Genomic DNA, 21,874 nt, shown 5'->3' on the forward strand with positions numbered 1-21,874 from the left:
CCATAGCAGTCTTTTGCTTAATGCATTTTGATCAAGGAACGTATAGTTGATTAGAAGCGAGCTCTTTATACCCATCGTCATCTATATATATATTTGTATCACTTTAATAGTTATTTTAATATTTGATAATAAACCTCCTTAATACTATTGTTATGGAGAGTTTTTATTCTTACAATAAGAAAAAAGGCATTGCCTTTACCACGCATTGTTCTTCATTAACATGAAAAAAAGAAAAAAAAAAAAAAAAAAAAAAAAAAAATGTCACGGAGCCTTGAAGTGTCAGTGTCGCCTTCCGTACGCGATGTGCAAATCCGTCTTTCTGACGAAGTGATTATGTAAACAAATGACTACCATGTAAGAACATCTTGTTCTTCTAACCTGTAACTTTGGTTTTTACCATGCCAAACTTTTTCCAGTCTATTAAGGTTATGTTCTGTGAGCCTTTGAAATTTTCCACCATTAATCTTATAGTATCTTTTAACAATTGCCCGTGTGTCCTCGTCCATGGCATTTAACCCAGCAATCAAAACGGCAAAATTGCAATAACAGGTTCTTGAATTTTGTGGTGGTGAGTCGCTATCTAAAAACTTGAAAAATGACATGATCTTTTTGACAACTTGTTGAACAGTAATTGATTCTTTCGGTATACCTAAAAGCTTTAATAATACAATCAACAAGAAGGATAAAACTTGAGTCTGATGCGAAATATCATACCAGCTGATGGCGATTTCCTCACCGTTCTTCAATGTCACCATATCAATGGCATTATCATGAATATTACTTATTTTAGGATGTGATTGATTATCTGACGGTATAATCCCCGAATTGTCAATAAATTCGTAATCTAGTTGTTTGTCAATCTCTACTAGTATTTTCTGGGTATTGAAATATGATATATGATCTTTGAATTTTTCGGGTGAAGGCTGAGATGACAAAAGTAGGTAGTCTAATTTTTTGGTAAACAAACCTTCTTCTTTTGAAAAGTAACCTTTTTCAGTCGATCTGATAGTATTTAGTGATTTGAAAACTTCCTTGATAACAAGATCAAAATCCTCTTTATGACCTCTTAAAAGATTAAATTCATTTAGTGGAGTCATGATATTCAGGAACTTTAATGAGTCGACGTATTGGTAATCATATGGATCAAAGATGGCATCTAGATCATTATTATCAATTAAAGATCCACCAAATACTGTACTTATGCTAGCAAATGTTTCCATGACTTTAAACCAGCATTTAGCAACGTTAAGCACTTTTGATGAGTTTCCGGCATTAATTCTTTTGAAAAGGTCCGTGACACCTTTTAAATGAGATCTCCATTGGGAGTTCATGGAGTAAATACAATCCCATGCAAGCATGATTACGGTTAGAATAATAGGTTCTATTCTATTCAAAACGTTTGATTCATTTTTGAATTGTTCTCCCAAGAGGCTTAGACAGTGTGACAAGTACGCACAGTAATTCCGCTCATCTTCTAGATCATTTGATTTTCTATAAGCTATGGATGCTCCTGTGGCTAAAATGGAAGATAAAAGATAGGCTTCATTTTTGGCGAACGAGAGTAAAATATCTCTTAGGGGGTTGCCTTGATTTTGGAAAAATGGTGCGATAGAATCCAAACAATCGTAGTAAAATATCTTTAAATATTTATCATGAATACCACCCAGTTTGAACGAGCTTAGTTTCGTATTAAAAGTTATTACATTATTCATCAAAAAGGATATTGGTACGGTGTTATTGGCATTCGGTGCAGGCAGAAGTTCAGGAATGTCCAAGTCGGGTAAATCCAACCCTTTCAATTCTTCATTCAATAGGTAAGAGTCGTGAAGCTTCATATTGACCATATCATTTAGGTTTTGCATCAGTAAATTAACGTCATAACCATTCATAGTGGCGGTAAGGTCAAGGTTTGGAATATTTAAGGATTCTATTTCATTTAATGGTAGGCTCTTGGCACTTTCTATAATTGGCTTTGTGTCCGCAGAGTCCTCACCTGGGATTGGCCGTACTAATCCTTTTTTCTCAGCTTTAAAAGATGGATGTTGACGCTTGTGATCAGCGGAGGGATCGTCATCGTGATCAGCAGCCAGCTTTCTGAATTCCTTTACCCTACTCGTATTAGATGTTCTTCTTTTCTTGTTTTTGGGGTTCAAGACGTAAACACATTGACGGTTTAATCTTGCGCACTGCCAACAGGTGGGTTTGGTTTCATCACATTTCATTCTTCGTCTCTTACACTCAGAGCACCCATTTCTGGAATATTTCCGTTTGACTGTATTCCCCTTTTTATCTGTAACAGTCGAAGTTACGGCTGAATTTGGAGTCAAGGGAGAATGTCCATTTTCATTTTGCAGTGAACTAGTAGGATGTCCTGCATTTTCATTACCGTCACTGCTGTTATTACTACTCGTCGTTGATTTGACATTTTCGCTTCTGATGTTGGAGCCAGAAGGTGGGGTCATCTGTTTATGATTGAATATGGCACCTAAAGATCCCGCTCTGGCATTTAAAAATGATAACGAAGGTAAATTACTTTTTGGTTCAAAACAACTAGTCGAAGTATTGTATCGCTCACTACTATTCGTGAATGATGAACTACTATCTAGTGAAGCTGGAGAAATAGAACTACCCGGTGGGGACAGAACTTTAGTCAGTTCCTTATCTTCTGGGGAATTTTCATCCAAGTTGACAGATTCGAACATTGTTGCAAAAAAACGGATCTTATACCAAAACGACGTAAAAGCGAAGAGATAAGGGTGAATCAGAGCTAAAACGGAAAATTTATCCAGCAACCTTCAAAGTAATTCCTCTAGGTACGTGACCACTTCTGCTGGGCTTTTCTTGTTTGCCTTTACCGTGGTAATGCAGAACAATGAGCATTCGAATAGGCCTAAATCATAGGATTATGCTTTTGAAATTCCTCAGGAAATTTTCCAGTGTCATTTTTTTCCATTTGGGTCACGTCGCGTATCCGTGCAGAATGATAGACCATTTCTTGTACGGCTGACTTGGCTGACCCGACCTCTTTCACACACTTAGGTGGCCGAAATCGAGCCTGTACTTATAGTTACGATAGATGCCTTTGAGCCAAAAAATGATAACGTACAATCAATTTACAAATGTTCGCTATCCAACAGAATAAGAATTTTTTTTTTTGGTTTCAGTTATTTCTTAGAATATGGGGCGGTTCAGTGGTTTCTATAAGGATATTTCCCACTCTTACGAGGATTGGCACTCCTTTGACTGTTCTATTTGAAAATGCAGCATTGGCGTCGCTGACCATTTAATGTTATTCTATATACCTTGTCCTGTGACCACGATTTATCATTGTTCCAATTTTTTGAATCCTTCAAAAAACGAAGCCTTACTATCTACCCATACCTGAGGCTAGCTGGAGCCACCCAATGTCTAACTGAAAACTTATCAGAAGCAAACTTTAATTTAGGAATTAAAGGTTGCTAGGGCTCCGGAACAGCCGAGAAAGGAAAAATTGGTACATATGCACAGAAAAGATTATGTGGAAAATGAGTTGAAGTACATGTTAAACAATTTAGCCGAAAAAATGCCAATACATCACTATAGCTATGAAGAAACCTTGTTGCATGCAATATTTCCTTACACTTGTATTGCCTTCTTCTTCTTCACATGCCGCCCATGTAGCCAAGCTTCTTACCTCGAGCTGCCTCATGATTGCGTAAAATATCATGTTAATGGATGATACAAATACAATATAATTTAAGTTGCCCGCACTTTATTCCCTATGCAAGCAACCGTTGGAACAATAATCAAAGTAAGACACAAATTGTCATCGACTTTAGTGAAGGCTGGAATCCTACAGTTGAGAATGTAAAAGGATCAATATTTGCCCACGATTTTATTGTCTTCAACATATTCTGTTGATGATCATTAGTCTGTTTGTAGCTGTTGGTAGTTTGTGCTGTTAATTAGGAATAAAAGAAAATCTTGCACTGCAAAAGAAAGGTATATGAAGCCCACGCCGATTGAACATATCAATAAGCTCAATATAAATCTGAGAGGTTAGCGTGGCGAGACCAATATCTTTCATATAGGAGCTCTGATTTAACGTTTAAATATAGTCCTTCAACTTCACACTGCCTGCACCTACTGTTTGAACGGCCCGGTTAGTGGCTTCTTCGATATTCAACGGGTACTAATAAGCCTTGCCTTAATGAATATCATCAAATCATGGATTTTAGGGTCCTATAGTGTAGTGGTTATCACTTTCGGTTTTGATCCGGACAACCCCGGTTCGAATCCGGGTAGGACCTTATTTTTACTTTATTCTTAACCCTCTCGCCCCTTCATTTCTTTTTTCTCTCTGCTCAGAAGTGCACAGCCTCTTGCATGTATGAAATACCCTGAAAAACAAAAGGCCGAGAAAATGAGGATCATTACTACTTAAGAGTTTTACAAGTATCACTTTCATTTCCCCCTTTCCTTTTCAGTCCTTGTCAGTTTCTTAATCTAATGGCATTTCCATTAGATTATCTACATTGATATTACCGAATTTCAACTGATCAAATAACTCAGGCTACATCAGATACAACAAATAAATGAGACATCATCAAAATATGCACTACGCCCCACAACAACAACCGATTTATGTTCAACAGCCCCCTCCTCAGAGAGAATCTGGTGGCTGCTGCAGAACTTGTTGTCATTTCCTCTGCTGCCTCTGTTTAATTAATCTATGTTGTGACGTTTTCTGATTCCCGGTTGACGATCGAGGTGGTTATGGAAAGAACACTATTATTTAGCCGCTGAAAAAAGAACACGAACATATTTCTTTTAAAATGATCGTTAATAGTGACTTAATACTGAAAAGCGGTCAGTCTATTTCTTCATTTTTTTGTTTGATTTTTTTCCAGTGCTGACATTATTAGTCACATCGGAAACGATACTGGTCGAAGTGGAAAAAACGTATGTGTGTTATAAATGATTGCATTTTCTTTTTCCTCTTTTTTATTCTCTTATTTACACTTCTTCTCCTTTATATTTCTTATATAACACATATTCTTATCAGCAAATCACCTACTCAAAAATATGTTCATTAAAAACGATCACGCTGGTGACAGAAAACGTTTAGAAGACTGGAGAATCAAAGGTTATGATCCATTGACTCCCCCAGATCTGCTTCAACATGAATTTCCTATATCCGCTAAGGGTGAAGAAAATATTATCAAAGCAAGAGATGCTGTCTGTGATATATTGAATGGTAAGGATGACCGTTTAGTCATTGTCATCGGCCCATGTTCTCTACATGATCCCAAGGCCGCTTACGATTACGCCAACAGGTTGGCTGAGGTTTCAGAAAAGTTATCCAAGGACTTGTTAATTATTATGAGAGCTTACTTAGAAAAGCCAAGGACCACCGTAGGTTGGAAAGGTTTAATTAACGATCCTGATATGAATAACTCTTTCCAAATTAATAAGGGTTTACGGATTTCCAGAGAGATGTTCATAAAACTAGTTGAAAAACTACCCATTGCCGGTGAGATGTTGGACACCATTTCTCCACAATTCTTAAGTGATTGTTTCTCCTTGGGTGCCATCGGTGCCAGGACTACTGAATCTCAACTACATAGAGAATTAGCATCTGGTTTGTCTTTCCCTATTGGATTCAAAAATGGTACTGATGGTGGTTTACAAGTCGCCATTGATGCTATGAGGGCTGCCGCACACGAGCATTACTTTCTTTCTGTTACAAAGCCAGGTGTTACTGCTATCGTAGGTACCGAGGGTAACAAAGATACTTTTTTGATCTTGAGAGGTGGTAAGAACGGTACTAACTTCGACAAAGAAAATGTTCAAAACACCAAGAAGCAATTAGAGAAAGCTGGCCTGACCGATGATTCTCAGAAAAGAATTATGATTGATTGCTCTCACGGCAACAGCAATAAAGATTTCAAGAATCAACCAAAAGTCGCCAAATGTATTTACGATCAATTAACGGAGGGGGAGAACAGTCTGTGCGGTGTCATGATTGAATCTAACATAAATGAAGGTAGACAAGACATTCCTGAAGAAAATGGGAGAGAAGGTTTGAAATATGGTTGCTCTGTTACTGATGCTTGTATTGGTTGGGAAAGCACCGAACAAGTATTGGAGCTATTGGCGGAAGGTGTCAGAAACAGAAGAAAAGCCTCAAAGAAATAAACTTCGAATATGTGAAAAATGCGAATACACTTTAATCTCAACATCATCTCTGCAAGTTCTTCTTCTGAAGTATATTTATCACATTCAAGTTTTTTTTTTCTCTTCTCAAGAATATATTCACAAAAAGGAACAGAAATTACAGCTTTTTATGTATCATCAAATAAACATCCATACACAAATATTCTAAGAATATAACGTTATGCCCAATTTTTATTATTTACATGCATATAATGTCTGGCGCAACTCGTTTCAGTGTGCGGTTGTTATACTAAGATTTTATTTCCATCTTAATCCGCCATTGAATTCTTGGCATTTTCTTTCACAAACAGCCTTACATAATGATTGAATACCCAATTTCCCTCTTCTAGAGGGACTCACATTAGCAAAGTGGTTTATTACGTCTTCTACAGTGATTTTAACGTTAGTATCATTATTAGCTTTTTTTTCGATGTAGGCGGCAATTTCCTCTTCTGTAGGCAATTGATATTTCGAATGGTAGGGGTATTGCGTCCAAGTAACATTGGAAGTATTCTTTAATAACGATAATTGTAATGTTGGTTTAGGAGACGTGAGAGATGTCAATTGAGATGCAAATAATTGCTCCTTCTTGGTCCATGGATAAGGTACCTTCTGTTTATCGATTAATTTATGCTTTGTGGCTTCTGAAAATTCCACTAAAGAATCTTGGTTCACGCACATGTTAGCTGCTGTATATAAATCTCTTTTGATTGCAGACTCAATGTGATCTCTAGAATTATCTTGCATCAATCTCAATGCAATTTGCAAAGATGATGGTGATTTGGTGGACAACTTCGATTTAATTTCTTGTGCGAAAACTTTACCTTCCGTAAAACCTTCATATTCGCTCAAATTTCTCATAATATCTTCAATAGTACCATTTTTGGGCACATTGAAACAAGCCTCAATTACGTTCAATTTTTCATTAGAGTATTTGAAAACATAATCCCTGGGCAAAGGAGATTGAAATTCATTAATGGATTCGTTGACCATTCTAAAGAAGGCTGCAGATTGTGAACCGTTACTCCCAGGAGGGCTAATTTCACCCAATCTTCTTTGTAAAGCATCTAAATTACCACTGCCAACATAATGAGATGCTAAACCTAGGGTATAGGCGTCTGCCCCATTTATGATTTCTCCTGTAAGACATAAATACAGAGCCATCTGTGAGTTTGAGTTAGCCAAAGTTAGGATTCTGGGAAGAGCAAAGGTTGAGCCCACATCTGGGAAAAAGCCAATATCCATCTCAGGCATGGCCCATTTGGTGTGTTCCGTAGCAATCCTAAAAGGCGTATGAATAGATAAACCAACACCACCGCCCATGGTAATACCGTCCATAAAAGTTATAACTGGTTTCAGATAAGTTGCTAATTGAAAGTTCAGAGAATATTCATCGGTAAAAAACTCAATAGATTTGGCAAATTCTTTGTTGAAATTACATGCTGCAACAGTGGCAACATCACCACCGGCACAGAAAGACCGTGGTTGGTTCGAAGACTTCAAAATGATTAAGTTAGTAGTGTCGCTTTTTGCGTACTCATTTAGGGTCTTAAACATAGATTCTGACATTTCTGTGTTCAAGGCGTTGAGCTTCTTAGGCCTATTTAATGTGATAACTCTGGCAGTGTCCTGTACTGCAAATAGTACAGAAGGGCCAGCAGCGCCATTTAAGTGTGATTGAGTATTCATCAATGTGCGTATAGCAGTATTATATCCGTATTTAGATGACGACTGAACAAACTTCAAAGTGTTTCTGAGCATCATCAGTAGCGTTTTGCAAAATCAAGTATGATATAAATGACGACTCCAATACGCGTACAGGGGTAAACACTTGTTGCTTGTTGTTCCAATTACCCCATCAAGCCTTAGCTCCGAGCCTCTGACGCTTTTGCCTGGCCTAGCCTTCTTTGCTTCTCCAATTACAACGTGCGGAGAGATAACCCGGGGAAGTATTGCCAAACAAGAGAAAGTTGGTACAAAATGCAGGAGACAGCCCAGTTTGGACGAGATCCTACGTGGTTGTTTAAGTATAAATAGACTGCAGCATCACTGCCTTAAGGGAGGACGTTTAAGCCATTGACTTTGAGAAACTACATGTGAAAAAATTCAAGTAACACTATGGGCGACAATATAAGTAAGGCCTTACTTGGATTACTGTCAATTTAGGCAATGGAACCGATAAATGGGTTTATTAAGGAGGACATAACATATTAGTCATACTCTTGAGTCAGTATAGTTGACAAATAACGAGTATTGCAATGTTAATGCTGGAAGTATGTTAGCTGCAATGCCTGGGTGTTATGAAAAAAATTTTATTACTTTTTCTTTTTTCTTTTTTTCCTTTTCAACTATCGATGAATTTGACTCTTTAGGAACTTCGAACATATATATAGCCATAATTTTGCTCAAAAGCAAGCTTAAGCGTTCTTTAGTGCATTAACTGATATACACTTTTCAAAAGTTCGTGCCTTCTTGAAGAAAAACTTCAAGATACTTTAAAAAGCATAATGTCCCAACAACATGATGTCAAGGCCGCCACTGAAGGTGTCGCCAACCTACACCTCGATGAAGTTACAGGGGAAATGGTCTCCAAATCTGAATTGAAGAAGCGTATCAAACAAAGACAAGTTGAAGCCAAAAAAGCTGCCAAGAAGGCTTCTGCCCAACCAAAACCAGCTCCTAAGAAGAAAACTGATTTGCTAGCCGATTTGGATCCATCACAATATTTCGAAGCTAGATCTCGTCAGATCCAAGAATTGAAGAAGACCCATGAACCAAACCCATATCCTCACAAATTCCACGTTTCCATTTCTAATCCCGAATTTTTAGCCAAATACGCTCATTTGAAAAAAGGTGAAACTTTACCTGAAGAAAAGGTTTCCATTGCTGGGAGAGTTCACGCTAAAAGAGAGTCGGGTTCCAAATTGAAATTCTACGTCCTCCACGGTGATGGTGTTGAACTTCAATTGATGTCTCAATTGCAAGATTACTACGACCCTACCTCCTACGAAAAGGACCACGACCTATTGAAAAGAGGTGATATCGTTGGTGTCGAAGGTTATGTTGGAAGAACTCAACCAAAGAAAGGTGGTGAAGGTGAAGTATCTGTTTTTGTTAGCAAAGTGCAACTGTTGACACCATGTTTGCATATGTTGCCTGCCGACCATTTCGGATTCAAAGACCAAGAAACCAGATACAGAAAGCGTTATCTGGACTTGATCATGAACAAGGATGCTAGAAACCGTTTCATCACTCGTTCTGAAATTATCCGTTACATCAGAAAATTCTTGGACCAAAGAAAGTTTATAGAAGTGGAGACTCCAATGATGAACGTTATTGCCGGTGGCGCCACCGCCAAACCATTTATTACCCATCACAATGATCTTGATATGGACATGTACATGAGAATTGCTCCAGAGTTATTTTTGAAACAGTTAGTCGTTGGTGGTTTGGACCGTGTTTATGAAATTGGTAGACAATTCAGAAATGAAGGTATTGATATGACACATAACCCAGAATTCACTACTTGTGAGTTTTACCAAGCGTATGCCGATGTTTATGATTTGATGGACATGACTGAGTTGATGTTCTCAGAAATGGTCAAAGAAATTACTGGTTCTTACATCATCAAATACCATCCAGACCCGGCTGATCCAGCTAAAGAGTTAGAGTTGAACTTTTCTAGACCATGGAAGAGAATTAACATGATTGAAGAACTGGAAAAGGTATTTGATGTCAAATTCCCAGCTGGTGATCAATTGCACACCGCCGAAACGGGTGAATTTTTGAAGAAGGTTCTTGCCGACAACAAATTGGACTGTCCACCTCCGCTAACTAATGCTCGTATGTTGGACAAGCTTGTTGGTGAATTAGAAGATATATGTATCAATCCAACTTTCATCTTCGGTCACCCTCAAATGATGTCTCCATTGGCCAAGTACTCAAGGGATCAGCCAGGTTTATGTGAACGTTTTGAAGTCTTTGTTGCTACAAAGGAAATTTGTAACGCCTATACCGAGTTGAACGATCCATTCGACCAGAGAGCACGTTTTGAAGAACAAGCAAGACAAAAGGATCAAGGTGATGATGAAGCTCAATTAGTCGATGAAACCTTCTGTAATGCCTTGGAATACGGTTTACCACCGACCGGTGGTTGGGGTTGTGGTATTGATAGATTGGCAATGTTCTTAACTGACTCCAACACGATTAGAGAGGTCCTGTTGTTCCCAACTTTGAAACCTGATGTTTTGAGAGATGAAGTTAAAAAAGAAGAGGAACAAAATTAAGCTCAAGAATACTATTAGAACAGCTTGTATAACATAAGTATCATTTTATGATAGAAATTTGAATATTGAAGTTATGAAATAGAGAGTTTCTTTATTAAGCAACTAAAAAGTTGATACATAGTGATATAAAAACTAAAAACAAAAATAAATCTAAATATATAATATATACATAGGGTGTATAAAGAACGAAAATTTAAGCACCTTGTATATAATGCCCTATCTATTATTGCTTGATACCGATATTGACTTCAGTCTGAATCGTTGTGCATGTGCTGTAGGCTTCAAATGGATCGCGCTTATTGTTACGCTCCAAATCACTTTCTGGGTTATGGGCCCTTTGGGTCTTAAAATAGCGTCTCTTTCCACACTTGTAAAGTTCAGCTCCTATCCAGAATGCTATCGTGAACGCAATGGCGAGGCCCCATTCAGCACCAATCGGTTTATGCAAAAATACTTTATCATTAATGACTGGAATGTAAACGACTGGGAAAGCTGAGACAAACCCAAACATAATCGACCAGAATAAAAACTGGTTCCCCCAAATGCCCTTAAAAAATTCTTTGACCGGGCTATCAGTATCTGGATGCATTCTAAAAAATGATCTTCTCATATCAACCACTTCCCAGGCCAAAATTAAAGCACACCATGTCATAGTCGCGAAAGCTGCCGAACGCGATCTATAAACATCACGACAACTATCACTATAGGATCCGTCACAATTATGGCCCAGTCCACCCTTATTTATTCCATAAAGAGATCCTGTGAACGCAGCCATACAAGATCCTGCCATTAAAAATCCATATGCAAACGTGTCGATAATGACTTCCCATGTAAAAATACCAACTTCTGAATCATTAGGAGGCCTATCCATCAAATCTGGAGCTGCCTTCTCTAAACCAAGTCCCATTGCGGGGAAACAGGACGTGACAACAATAATCCATAGTACTTCCACTGGAGACAAGGGAAATACTGACTTACCGTGTTCATCTCTGAATACCAAACCTATGATCAGATACAATGCCTGCGCAACATTCTCTGCCAACAGTTGTAAAACAAATTTCTGAATATTATCTGTCATTCTACGACCTTCTTCGACAGCATTTAAAATGGAAGCAAAATTATCATCACTCAAAACAATATCAGATGCCTCTTTGGAGACATCTGAACCATTGATACCCATTGCGATACCAACATTTGCCAATTTCAATGATGGGGAATCGTTAACACCATCACCTGTCATTGCACAAAATTTCTTCCTGCGGTGTAAGGCTTCGATCATTCTAACTTTAGTTTGAGGAGAGCAGCGTGCAATAACTAGGGGTAGAACAGGCAAATCATCCACTTCCTTTTCACTTAATCCGTCAAATTGAGATCCTGTCATGACCATACTGTCGACAATCTCTTGAGGATAATGGTACAAATTTATGGGTAAAATACCAACTTCTTGGGCAATAGCTTTAGCTGTACCGACAAAGTCACCCGTCAACATATGAACATTGATACCTGCTTGATGGAACTTTTTCACAGCACCAGCAGTCTCATTTCTTGGTGGATCGTAGATACCAATTAAACCCAAAAACACAAGGTCAGTCTCTGCAGCATTTCTGTTCGAAGTGATAGTTGCTAATTGACCATCACTTAATTGATCTTTGGTGTAAGATTTGGAAGCAAAACCTAGAACTCTTAAACCTTCATTGGATAAACTATAAACATTTTTCCTTATGGTCTCAATATCATAATCTGTTAATGGTACAATTTTTGCTCCATCCTCACCGTACCAGGAGCTACAGCAGCTGATAATGCTTTCGAAAGCACCTTTACCGTAAACGTTGTAGGTTTCCTTATAATTATTGAGATAGACAGAAGACATTCTCTTTACAGTCGAATCAAACGGAAATTCAGCAATATGTTCGAATTGGGCATTACCAGTTTTCTCGTTGTGTAAAACTAAGGGTTGATCAACCCCATCGCTTTGATTAGTTGATTTTTCTCCGGTAAGGGCATTACGCGGTAAGTCCATCTTGGTAGCGAATACTTGAATTGCAATTTCCGTAGGATCACCATGTGCCTTCCAGGTATCTGTTGCGTCATCTTTGAAGACGGTTGCGATGTTGGCCAAAGTGGCGGTTTCAAGCCAATTTTGGAATAGCTCCATGTCAATGTCTTTTGGTAAGTCCTTTTCATACAGGCGTTCCTTAAAATTTTGAAGGATTCCAACGTCACCATCTTCATTGTGAGAGTATTCATAAGGTGACAGCCTTGGAATCAGATTTACATCACCTTCATTAGGATCAAAGGGATTGCTGGAGTTTGAGATAGTTATAGTACCAAAGCAAGGAATCCAAATTTGTCTTGCTAGCATTTTGCCCTGTGTAAGAGTACCGGTCTTATCAGAACAGATGTCATTAACGGCACCTAAAGCTTCCAAGGAATCCAATTTTCTCACAATAACATTTCTAGACACCATAACGGCTGCCCCAACGGACATGGTGATGGTCAAGACAACGACTAATGACGAGGGTATCATAGATAGGGCAACGCAGATGGCATATATAGCTACACCCTTATCCACATTGAACTTTTGAGAAGCCATCACAATGATTGCGAAAAGTACCGCAATCCAAAAAAGAAGTACTGCCAGTTTGGATAGTTTTCTATGCAAGGGTGTGCCAACATTCGTACCTAAAAATGCCCCGGTAATATTCTTTGCGGATATCCATGCATTCTGTAAGCACGATTTACTGGGATCATGAGAAACAAGACCTGCGCCACCTTGCAAGGATTTTGCGATTTTACCAATTTCACTGTTCAAAGCTGTCTTGATGACAATACCTTTAGCTCTTCCCTTAACAACAGTAGATGAAGAGAACGCCAAATTCAAACGATCACCTACGGAGGTTTCTTCATCCTTGCCGAAAACTAAAGTAGCATCTTTAGAGACTGGTAAGGACTCACCTGTCAACAAAGATTCATCAGTATCAAAATTTTTAGTTTCAATCAAACGTAAATCAGCAGGAATGGTGTCACCAACCTTAACGAGACAAATATCACCTGGAACGACATTTTTTGAGTTTATGTTTTCACTCTCGCCATTTCGGATAACATGAGCACTAGGGGAGCTCAGGTTTTTCAAGGAGTTCATCGTTTTTGTAGCCTTATATTCTTGAACTAGACCGATACCGACGTTAACCCCGACAACAAAAGAAATAACACCACCAGTAATCCAGTCGTGCATGGCAAAAGAGATGACCATGGATATTAGCAGGACCATAATCATGGCATTGCAAACCTGATGAAGGATCATTGCCTTATAGTCAATCTTGGTATCATCACCCAACGTATTCTCACCCACTGTTTTAATTCTCTGAACGCATTCATCTTGAGTGAGACCTTCAGTTAGACTTGTGCCTATGAATTCAGCCGCTTCTTCTGCAGTAAGCGTGTGGTAAGCATTGAAGTCCGCATTATTGTTTTCTTTAACTGTTCCTTCACTCATTGAGAAATATATGTATGTGCGTAAGTTTTTTCTTTTCTTTTCCTTGTTGAGTATATATATGTACGTTTATCTGTAGAAACAATATGAATTGAATACGACTAATATACCCGACGAGAGATTTGATTTGTTTTACTAGATTAACAGTAAGAAAGTATAACTAATTAGAGAGAAATAGATAAAATTAATATGACTGGAAACTAACGATAAGAGGATAAAGAAGGACGCTATATCTACCCACATGGTTTCTCATGTGCATATATATACATATACATGTATGTACGAGTATTCCTATCTGACGAAAACGCATGACATTTCGAAACCTACCCCAGCTCCCACCACAACCTACCGTTCATCCAATTTTAACCCGCACCCATGAGAAAAGTGAACAGATGCTCAACGAATACAAGTTGAAAGCCCTTGTCTTCCTTACTGAGATGGAGCCCATGACTGAGAATCCTCATGCCTGCCCTAAGAAACGTCATAGAACTGAAAAAGAAACGATGAGCCCCGCAAAACGACGCCGCACGGCGACGTTCAAGACCCTGTTTACGCACAATGATCCGAAGTTGTGCGAGAGCTTCTGGGACTAAAGGGTCCGCACAGGAATAGCACACCCACACTCCGCACTCCATCTACTGATTGTAGACGTTAAAGTTCATAAAAGGAAGCGATAAGAAAGTTCATAACGCACAGCCACCCCCATCGTTTCTTTGATTGACGGTTGGTAAGTGGGTATTAGGGGTGCCACTTGCGTACAGAAAGGACTAGATAAAGGACATCCCATGGAATGGCTGACTAATTTGGGGCTTGCGTGGGAGGACCACGTGCGAATAACCTAATAAGCTCAGTAATTGTACTGTTTACACGATTCGTACGGCTAAATAGGCCTGCGGAGGCACCAACCCCGCAAGGGCGCGCGTAGGGCTATATTCGGATTTTATTGTTATTCACCGATAGATTGGATGGACTGGACTTCTTTGAAAATAGCCAGAAAAGGTTAGATTAGCCGTTTCAGAGGCAGAAAAGCCACAGCTAATCTGATAGCCAGAACGAGCCAACGCTTATCAGCAGCATTGGTTTCCCGTTCTTTCTTTCTTATCGTTGAATAATCAATCTTGCAGGCGGTGGCGGGTGCCCCGTACTACTTTAGCGAGATGGGCGTGAGAGCCAACGAGGTCGATACGCGGCGGGTAATAAAATATTGTTCATTTCTTCTCACATAACGAAGCGAGAAAAGAAACGCTACGGGAAAATGCGTGATATATCACTATTCAGTGCAGTTGGAATTTTGCAAACCGTGCGTAACTAAGGAAGGGACAAAACAACGAGGTGATGCTTAGAAGTACGTTTACGTTAAGATCGTTCGTCAGGACACAGTCAACGCATCCGTATCCTGTTAATGTAGAGGCAGTGTACCACGCTCCTTTAAAACTGCCTATCAAGTACGGTGATTTAGTTGCGGACATTCAATTAAGATCGTATGACAATGAAAACATGGATTTCTACTCAGACTTCATATTGAGGACGGGCTACTATTTGGGTATCCCGTTGACTGGACCCAAACCTTTACCCACAAGAAGAGAGCGCTGGACAGTCATAAAATCACCGTTCGTTCACGCTAAATCTAAAGAGAATTTTGAAAGACACACTCATAAGCGGCTCATCAGGGCCTGGGATGCGAATCCGGAAGTACTGCAGTTGCTAATATCTTACATTACAAAGCATTCCATAGCAGGCGTCGGAATGAAATGTAATTTTTTCGAAAGATCAGAAATATCACGGAACTTTGGTTCGGACACCAATGACGTTCAACGGTCACTGAGCAACGTCAATCAATTATATTCCTTAGGTAACGATGAAAAAGTTCAAGATAGTGCTGTTGGAGAAAAAGTGCTTGAACTTTTGAATAGTCCAGATTTTCAGAAACATCTAGAAAAGAAGTAGAATTGAGGATAATTATTCAGCCAACTTGGTGTTTAAATGGAAGAGACTTTTGAATCCTGTAAATAAATTCGAACGGGGAGGAAAACATAGTGCAGTAGTAAGTGGTTATACTGAACTTATAAGGAATTTTAATTATATATCTAATTATATGATGAGTAACTCTATGTTAATGATGTAAACTAATACGTGCGTTGCCTCTGCCATAAAAGTGTGTTTGCCGCTTTAGTTTCCGGCACGGGATACCGTTTAATATTGTTATTGTTCAGACACTCCGCTTTCTGAAAGCATTTCGTGGATTTGCCGGATGATAGGCCTACAAATCTATTTCCCAAAACATTACTCACTGAGATTGGCAGTATATTCGTTCTTGGTAGATATGCTTTGCCAATAGAAAGCGTCCTCTTTTTGTTTGTATTTCCCTTTCTATTCCATCTTAGGTGCTGAAGATCCAAGGAATTCCACAACCGGTAATTTTGGTCTGAAAGCTTATATATAAGATATGCCGCTAATCTGAAAATGGTAAAGAGCAATATGAATAAGTTCTTGGTGACGTTTACGGAATCTTGGCTAACATTAAAAAAATGTTGTTGTTTGCTCCAATCATTTCTGAACAAGGCAGCTAAATCGGATTCGATTATTGGAGCTCTTGTTTCAAGTAACTGTATGATTGGGTTAAAAAGCAGCTGTTGGAAAATAGAAAGAATGAGAACTCTTAGAAAAGTCAATCCTTGAAAAGTGGAAATAGTGGGAATTTTGAAACTTTGATTATATAATATTTGCTCCATCTTGAGGAAAGAATGTAAAGAAAAAAGGAAGGACGTTTACTCTTGGAGACTCTGCTGTTTATTAGCTGTTATTGTGTTCGCTATTTTCAATGATAGAACAAGTAAATGTAAAGCAAGAAAAGATAAAGATGTTATGTACAAAGGCACATACACTGGAGGTGTATGCTTTGCAGTGCCGGTATACGAATTCACATTTTCCCCACGCTATTTCGCTCTTCTCCTGACACTTAGTAGGTAACAGGATTTTGTGTCATCGACGAAACTTTAGTTGTTACTGTGTTATTTCATCCCGACGCAAAGCCTCAAGAAAATGAAACTTTATCAAGTTTTTTCCTAGGGGCTGAAAAACCAGTCAAAAGGAAACACACAAGACGTGATATAAATAGCAAGAATGATGCGAAAATATATGATCAGTGTTAAAAAGCTATTGTCAAAGTTTGTTTCCACCTATAAAGGATTCGGACGAAGAAATTCATGTTGTTGTTGTTAAAGGGTATCATCATATATATTTTCGATCGTTTGCTCAAGATAACGCCAATAAAAGAGAAAATAAGATATAACATTCATCTGAATATGATCAATATCTTTCTTTCTCACTTGCTCCCACATTTTCAAGCCCTAGAGCTATATCTTGATAGATGCTATTGCAATAAATGTTCGACTGATTCTTTTGCTGTTTTTCTCGAAGGACATGCTCCTTTTTATATGGCCGCAAAGATGGCATACTGTAAAATTTTACTTTTTCTCTTTTTGAAAAAAACATCCTTACATTCTCAAACTTTTCTTCTAGGGTTCAAGTGAGATTAATGTATTGTATAATCGCTCAAGAAAAGAGTAACTATTCGACAAAAAAGCGCAATTAAGAAAGCCATCGCTTATCCCACCGCCAAACATCTTATCATTCTGGCATTGAACGCTCATAATAATCGTGCTTTCAGCCTTAAGCTTTGAGATACATCGGAGCTCAAATTTATTTCTCGCTTTCTAGAATACTCGTTTATTGTGATAAACATCAAATTAAACTTAAATTCCAAAATCCAACACTTTTCAAAGCAGAATGAACGAGTTTAACTATATGTATGTTCGATATGGCCGGGCCTGCACTTTCTTAAAATAACGGAGGCCTGGAAGGTATACGCCAGTCTTTAAATTTCCAAACTAGAGCCTAGTGATGTGTTTTCGGAAGAAATAGCTTATTCATGAACAGCTAGTGGGCTGATGAGGCGCAGCAATAAAACTAAAATGTTCTACATTTTATTTCAAGTGGAGGGGTTTTTTGTTTGCGGTTTTTTAACATTAAGGGTATTTCTTGATTCTGCGCCTACTATATGGAGGTGATTTTTATGGGGTGGAAAAACTGGGAGTGATCTTTTTAAAGTACAATGTATGTATGCATGAGTTTATAAAAAATGATGTAAAGTGTGGAATATTTAGCTAAAGAGAAAATGAGGGCGTGCCGCCAATTATTGTCCCTTTTTTAAATGCGTTCTATAATGCTGTAAACAATTGTCATGTCGACTAAATCTTTGAGTGCAGCCCTTATACGGACAACAATGATTCTTTTCGCCAGTATGAATTCTATTATGTCTTGCTAGATGACCTGATGTGGTGAATCCTCTCGCGCAAATTTTGCAAATATATTTGCGTCTTTGCTCGAGGTCTTCCTCATCTGATAATGTGTTTCTTGGATCTGTCCTTTGCTTTCGCGTTTTCAAAGAGTACCTACTCTTCGTCAACTTACTATATTCATCGTTAGAAATCATTCCATTATCGGTTTGCCGTATTAGCGATGAATTGCAGTTCAGTTGAGATAGAGGGCTTTTGTCTGACGAGTCTGAATTATATTGTATTGATGAATTATCGAAGGAGACGCTTCTCATCTGTAAATTCGGCGTTATTAAGTATTTTGGTTCCAAGTTTTCAGAACCGTCTTCTGATTTAGTTTCATATTGAAAATCAAAAGCCGTCTTGTTTAACTTGTGCTTTAATTCATTCTCTACCACATGGGAATTGGTTAGAACAGGCAGGAGCGTCTGGTATTTTCTTTCTGCATTTACCTCAACATTTTCTTCGTCCGGAATTCTATCAAATGCAGAGATTCCCGGCAGCAGAGGCATCGCAGAAACGTTGGAGTTGCTATAACTATATGGATAGAACATTGTTCAGGCACTTGGGAGGAGAGAATATTTGGGTGGGTGATATACTGAACAAGGGGAACAGTCCAAGAAAGGTAAACCGAAAAACAGTAAAATAAAACAATGAAATTGATAGGAATTACTATGCGGGAGTGCTTTGACGATTTTTAAATGGTATATTTTTTATTTTCGAAATTTGCAGAATTCTTTATAGTATCGAAAAAAAAATCGTATGAACGAAACAATGTGATAGGGGATATATAGTAAGATGGTGCCGAAATCAAAACCAAATTGTTTAATTTGGGTTTGAAAAGTTCTCTTCTTTATATATGTACAGACGGACGGGAGTCTGCAGTCAGTGAGGTGAATAGGTGACATTGCCAAGACAATAATTAAAAGACACCCCAAACACCCTGACCGGCGGCGAAGCCCCTCTGCACGTTCAACGCATTTCGTTTCACGCTTAAGGGTCCTCAAGTGGCCCGTCGTCTTTTTTCCGATAAGAAAAATCTAGACCCAATGATCCTTCCCCTTATTTTCCGGCGCGGCCTTTTCATTGCTTAAGAAAGAAAAACAATTCTTGACTTTCCTGTGGGAGCTGAACTTAACCAAGCGAATCAGTACTGTATTTGTTTTTTCCTCTTTTAGAAATAGTTTTAGTTTTTTGTAGTTCCACGTTTCAAAGACAAATATGCAGAAAACGGCTTAGAAATGAAAGTACTGACGGCACTTCTGATTAATGCAATTTAGAGGACCTATTCAAAGATACTGTATTTAGAGAAAAGGACGTATGTCTCGACTAACAAGGCTTAACTACGGCACAATCTCAAGCATTTCTTTAACCCATTTATTTTCTGCTGAAAGCTGGCTGCAAAAAAAAACCACATATCAATGCTTCAAACAAAGAGCGTGAAGGTATGAATTTTTTTTTCACCTAACTTAAAGTTCATGTCTTGGTTTTCTTTCTCTCCCAGAGGGTTCGTGGCATGGAATGCTTGCTTGTGATTTTCACGCTTGGCGTTTTACGAGTCCCTGCGCCCATCTGAAATTATCCGCACACAATGCCGGCTGAGACCCGGATTGTCGGCGAAAAGACGGGATCAGCTCGTACGTAATTGTACGATTTCAATTTCTTACTTTTCTACCTTTGGAGAAATATCCTTCAAGATGAGGTGGGGTGAGCGAGTCACAGTATAATCTTGCACTGATGAAACGAGGCGTGGCTTCTTCACTTTATTTCTATGACAGAGTTCAGTACTTGTTGGCTAATGAAAAACTTTGTTTCCACACGCCCTATCGCGTATAGGTATAAGCGCTTGGTAATTTTATGTCCTCTAGTACACGTAGCCTTTGATGGCGGACTCTGCGCACAAAAGGGCAAAGGCGCAGCTTTGCCAAGACATTTTGACTAAATTAATAGTGAGACGCCTTCGTATAACTTGCCGGTGCGTGAAGCCCCACAAATAGTCAGCCGGTGACGCCAACTTGAACCTTCCCGAAAAGATCATAAAATTATAAGCTCTTCTAGCCCGTCTAATTACAGTTGAACCGGTGCAATCTCTGAATAGGTGTTCTTTAGGGAATAATTGCTACGCAACTATTATAGTCAAAGCGGAACTGCTTATTTAAGCAAGGCATTTCGCGTTGTTACTAAGAAGAAGAAGGAGAGACTCAATTTGGTGGAGTCCTTTCTTTGTGGTTGGTGTAAAATAAGGCTGTGCATCGTACAAAGAATACTGAATACATCGGAACGATCCTTCCCTTCCCAGATTTCCAATTAATTACGTGCTCCCGGAGAAGGTTGCTATTTCGAGAGATGGAAACTTTCTTTTATAATGAACATGGCATCTCTTCTCATAGAAAATTTTATACATCTCATTTACGGAAGAGAATACTTTGGTCTCCCATAAATGTTGAATCAAAATTGATAAACACGACTTGAAAGAGATAGTGACGACAGAATGGGACACGAGAGAGAAAATATACTCCGAATTGAGAAGAAACGAGCGGGGCTCAGATACGATTTATTATGATGCGTGGACCTTTTCATATCAGATACAATAAGAAACGATCTTTTTTTTCTTGAAACGCCCACATCTCGTATCTGCGGCAAGAGGCGAGAAAGATTTGGAGCACATGGTGAGAAAAGTAAACGAACAGTATCCACTTGAAGCAAGGCATTTCGAAACCTGCTGGTGCCGCGATTATTAGTTTCGATCTAATCTTGAATCTTAGCAATGTATAGAAGCAGTATATCCGTACATAAACTCCTCGCCGCTGCAACTGTTAGAACGGGAATGACCGTTTCAGTTCTAGAAAATTTAAGGGTCACCTTCTTACATAAAGCACGAACAATCGGAACTTGTGATCATTTTTCTCTTTGAGGCATGTGTGAGTCCGTCATCCATCAAAAGAGCATAGCCTTTCCTTGCCTTGATGATATTTCTCTCTCCGTATTTGCTTCATTCCCGTTTTTTTTCAACAATACATTTTTTATCACCGAGCTTGCAAATCCTCGAGAGGTTGTTCCGCTCGTACCCTATTAAAAGACAATACGCCCAATTCATGATTGAGATCCCTCAGAACAACCCCTGCGGAGTTTCTAGTATGTCTTGAACCTTTGCAACGTATAAAAAAACTGCTAAAGGCACGGTATTTTCAATTTTCAATTGTTCAAGAAGTGCCTTCACACCACTAGCCCCTGGGATTCCCATCGCAGGCACTTTGTACTGAGGCTCCTACCAGATTTCTGTGTAGAAAGAACAAAACAAATCTTTCACACCGGCCCCGCGGGCCCTTTTCCTTTTAAACGAGTCGCAGGAACTGAAGCCAAATTCGAGAGAACGCTACGCTTTCGCCTTTTCTGGCTTCTCCCACCAATAATACCCATCTTGAACCAAGTGTAAGACTGCAACCAAAAAGCTGCTGGCCCTTAGATAAAAGCTTGATTTCTCTATTGTCTTCCTTTCGAGAAGACTATATAAGCGCGTGGATTTTCCTTTTTTCACCCATTAGACTTACTCGTTAAGCTTT

At 38.8% G+C, this 21,874-nt stretch overlaps 9 protein-coding genes and 1 non-coding gene across 10 annotated transcripts; 5 read left to right on the plus strand and 5 right to left on the minus strand.

Annotated features, from left to right (window-relative positions):
• Window positions 1–347: 347 nt before the first annotated feature.
• On the minus strand, window positions 348–2,702 carry LYS14 (Lys14p; the record flags this gene model as incomplete). Its single annotated transcript, XM_056232413.1, has 1 exon — window positions 348–2,702. One exon carries the CDS (start codon window positions 2,700–2,702, stop codon window positions 348–350), a length of 2,355 nt encoding a protein of 784 aa, XP_056086695.1.
• A 1,515-nt stretch (window positions 2,703–4,217) lies between these two features.
• Window positions 4,218–4,289, plus strand: Skdi_4.trna7Q. Its single transcript has one exon. It is a non-coding gene; the product is annotated as a tRNA-Gln (tRNA).
• A 285-nt stretch (window positions 4,290–4,574) lies between these two features.
• Window positions 4,575–4,730, plus strand: CPP3 (cysteine-rich palmitoylated domain-containing protein CPP3; the record flags this gene model as incomplete). Its single annotated transcript, XM_056232414.1, has 1 exon — window positions 4,575–4,730. One exon carries the CDS (start codon window positions 4,575–4,577, stop codon window positions 4,728–4,730), a length of 156 nt encoding a protein of 51 aa, XP_056086696.1.
• A 334-nt stretch (window positions 4,731–5,064) lies between these two features.
• On the plus strand, window positions 5,065–6,177 carry ARO3 (3-deoxy-7-phosphoheptulonate synthase ARO3; the record flags this gene model as incomplete). Its single annotated transcript, XM_056232415.1, has 1 exon — window positions 5,065–6,177. One exon carries the CDS (start codon window positions 5,065–5,067, stop codon window positions 6,175–6,177), a length of 1,113 nt encoding a protein of 370 aa, XP_056086697.1.
• A 276-nt stretch (window positions 6,178–6,453) lies between these two features.
• EHD3 (mitochondrial 37S ribosomal protein mS47) lies at window positions 6,454–7,956 on the minus strand (the record flags this gene model as incomplete). The annotated part of the gene is made up of 1 exon (XM_056232416.1): window positions 6,454–7,956. One exon carries the CDS (start codon window positions 7,954–7,956, stop codon window positions 6,454–6,456), a length of 1,503 nt encoding a protein of 500 aa, XP_056086698.1.
• A 746-nt stretch (window positions 7,957–8,702) lies between these two features.
• Window positions 8,703–10,481, plus strand: KRS1 (lysine--tRNA ligase KRS1; the record flags this gene model as incomplete). Its single annotated transcript, XM_056232418.1, has 1 exon — window positions 8,703–10,481. One exon carries the CDS (start codon window positions 8,703–8,705, stop codon window positions 10,479–10,481), a length of 1,779 nt encoding a protein of 592 aa, XP_056086699.1.
• Window positions 10,482–10,704: 223 nt separating this feature from the next.
• SKDI04G2710 (uncharacterized protein) lies at window positions 10,705–13,977 on the minus strand (the record flags this gene model as incomplete). Its single annotated transcript, XM_056232419.1, has 1 exon — window positions 10,705–13,977. The coding sequence occupies one exon, from the start codon at window positions 13,975–13,977 to the stop codon at window positions 10,705–10,707; it is 3,273 nt and encodes a 1,090-aa protein (XP_056086700.1).
• Window positions 13,978–15,309: 1,332 nt separating this feature from the next.
• Window positions 15,310–15,921, plus strand: RSM10 (mitochondrial 37S ribosomal protein uS10m; the record flags this gene model as incomplete). Its single annotated transcript, XM_056232420.1, has 1 exon — window positions 15,310–15,921. The coding sequence occupies one exon, from the start codon at window positions 15,310–15,312 to the stop codon at window positions 15,919–15,921; it is 612 nt and encodes a 203-aa protein (XP_056086701.1).
• Window positions 15,922–16,100: 179 nt separating this feature from the next.
• Window positions 16,101–16,706, minus strand: SKDI04G2730 (uncharacterized protein; the record flags this gene model as incomplete). Its single annotated transcript, XM_056232421.1, has 1 exon — window positions 16,101–16,706. One exon carries the CDS (start codon window positions 16,704–16,706, stop codon window positions 16,101–16,103), a length of 606 nt encoding a protein of 201 aa, XP_056086702.1.
• A 1,463-nt stretch (window positions 16,707–18,169) lies between these two features.
• On the minus strand, window positions 18,170–18,865 carry NRG1 (transcriptional regulator NRG1; the record flags this gene model as incomplete). The annotated part of the gene is made up of 1 exon (XM_056232422.1): window positions 18,170–18,865. The coding sequence occupies one exon, from the start codon at window positions 18,863–18,865 to the stop codon at window positions 18,170–18,172; it is 696 nt and encodes a 231-aa protein (XP_056086703.1).
• Window positions 18,866–21,874: the final 3,009 nt, after the last annotated feature.

Source organism: Saccharomyces kudriavzevii, assembly GCF_947243775.1.
Source record: "Saccharomyces kudriavzevii IFO 1802 strain IFO1802 genome assembly, chromosome: 4".
NCBI classification, from domain to species: Eukaryota; Fungi; Ascomycota; class Saccharomycetes; order Saccharomycetales; family Saccharomycetaceae; genus Saccharomyces; species Saccharomyces kudriavzevii.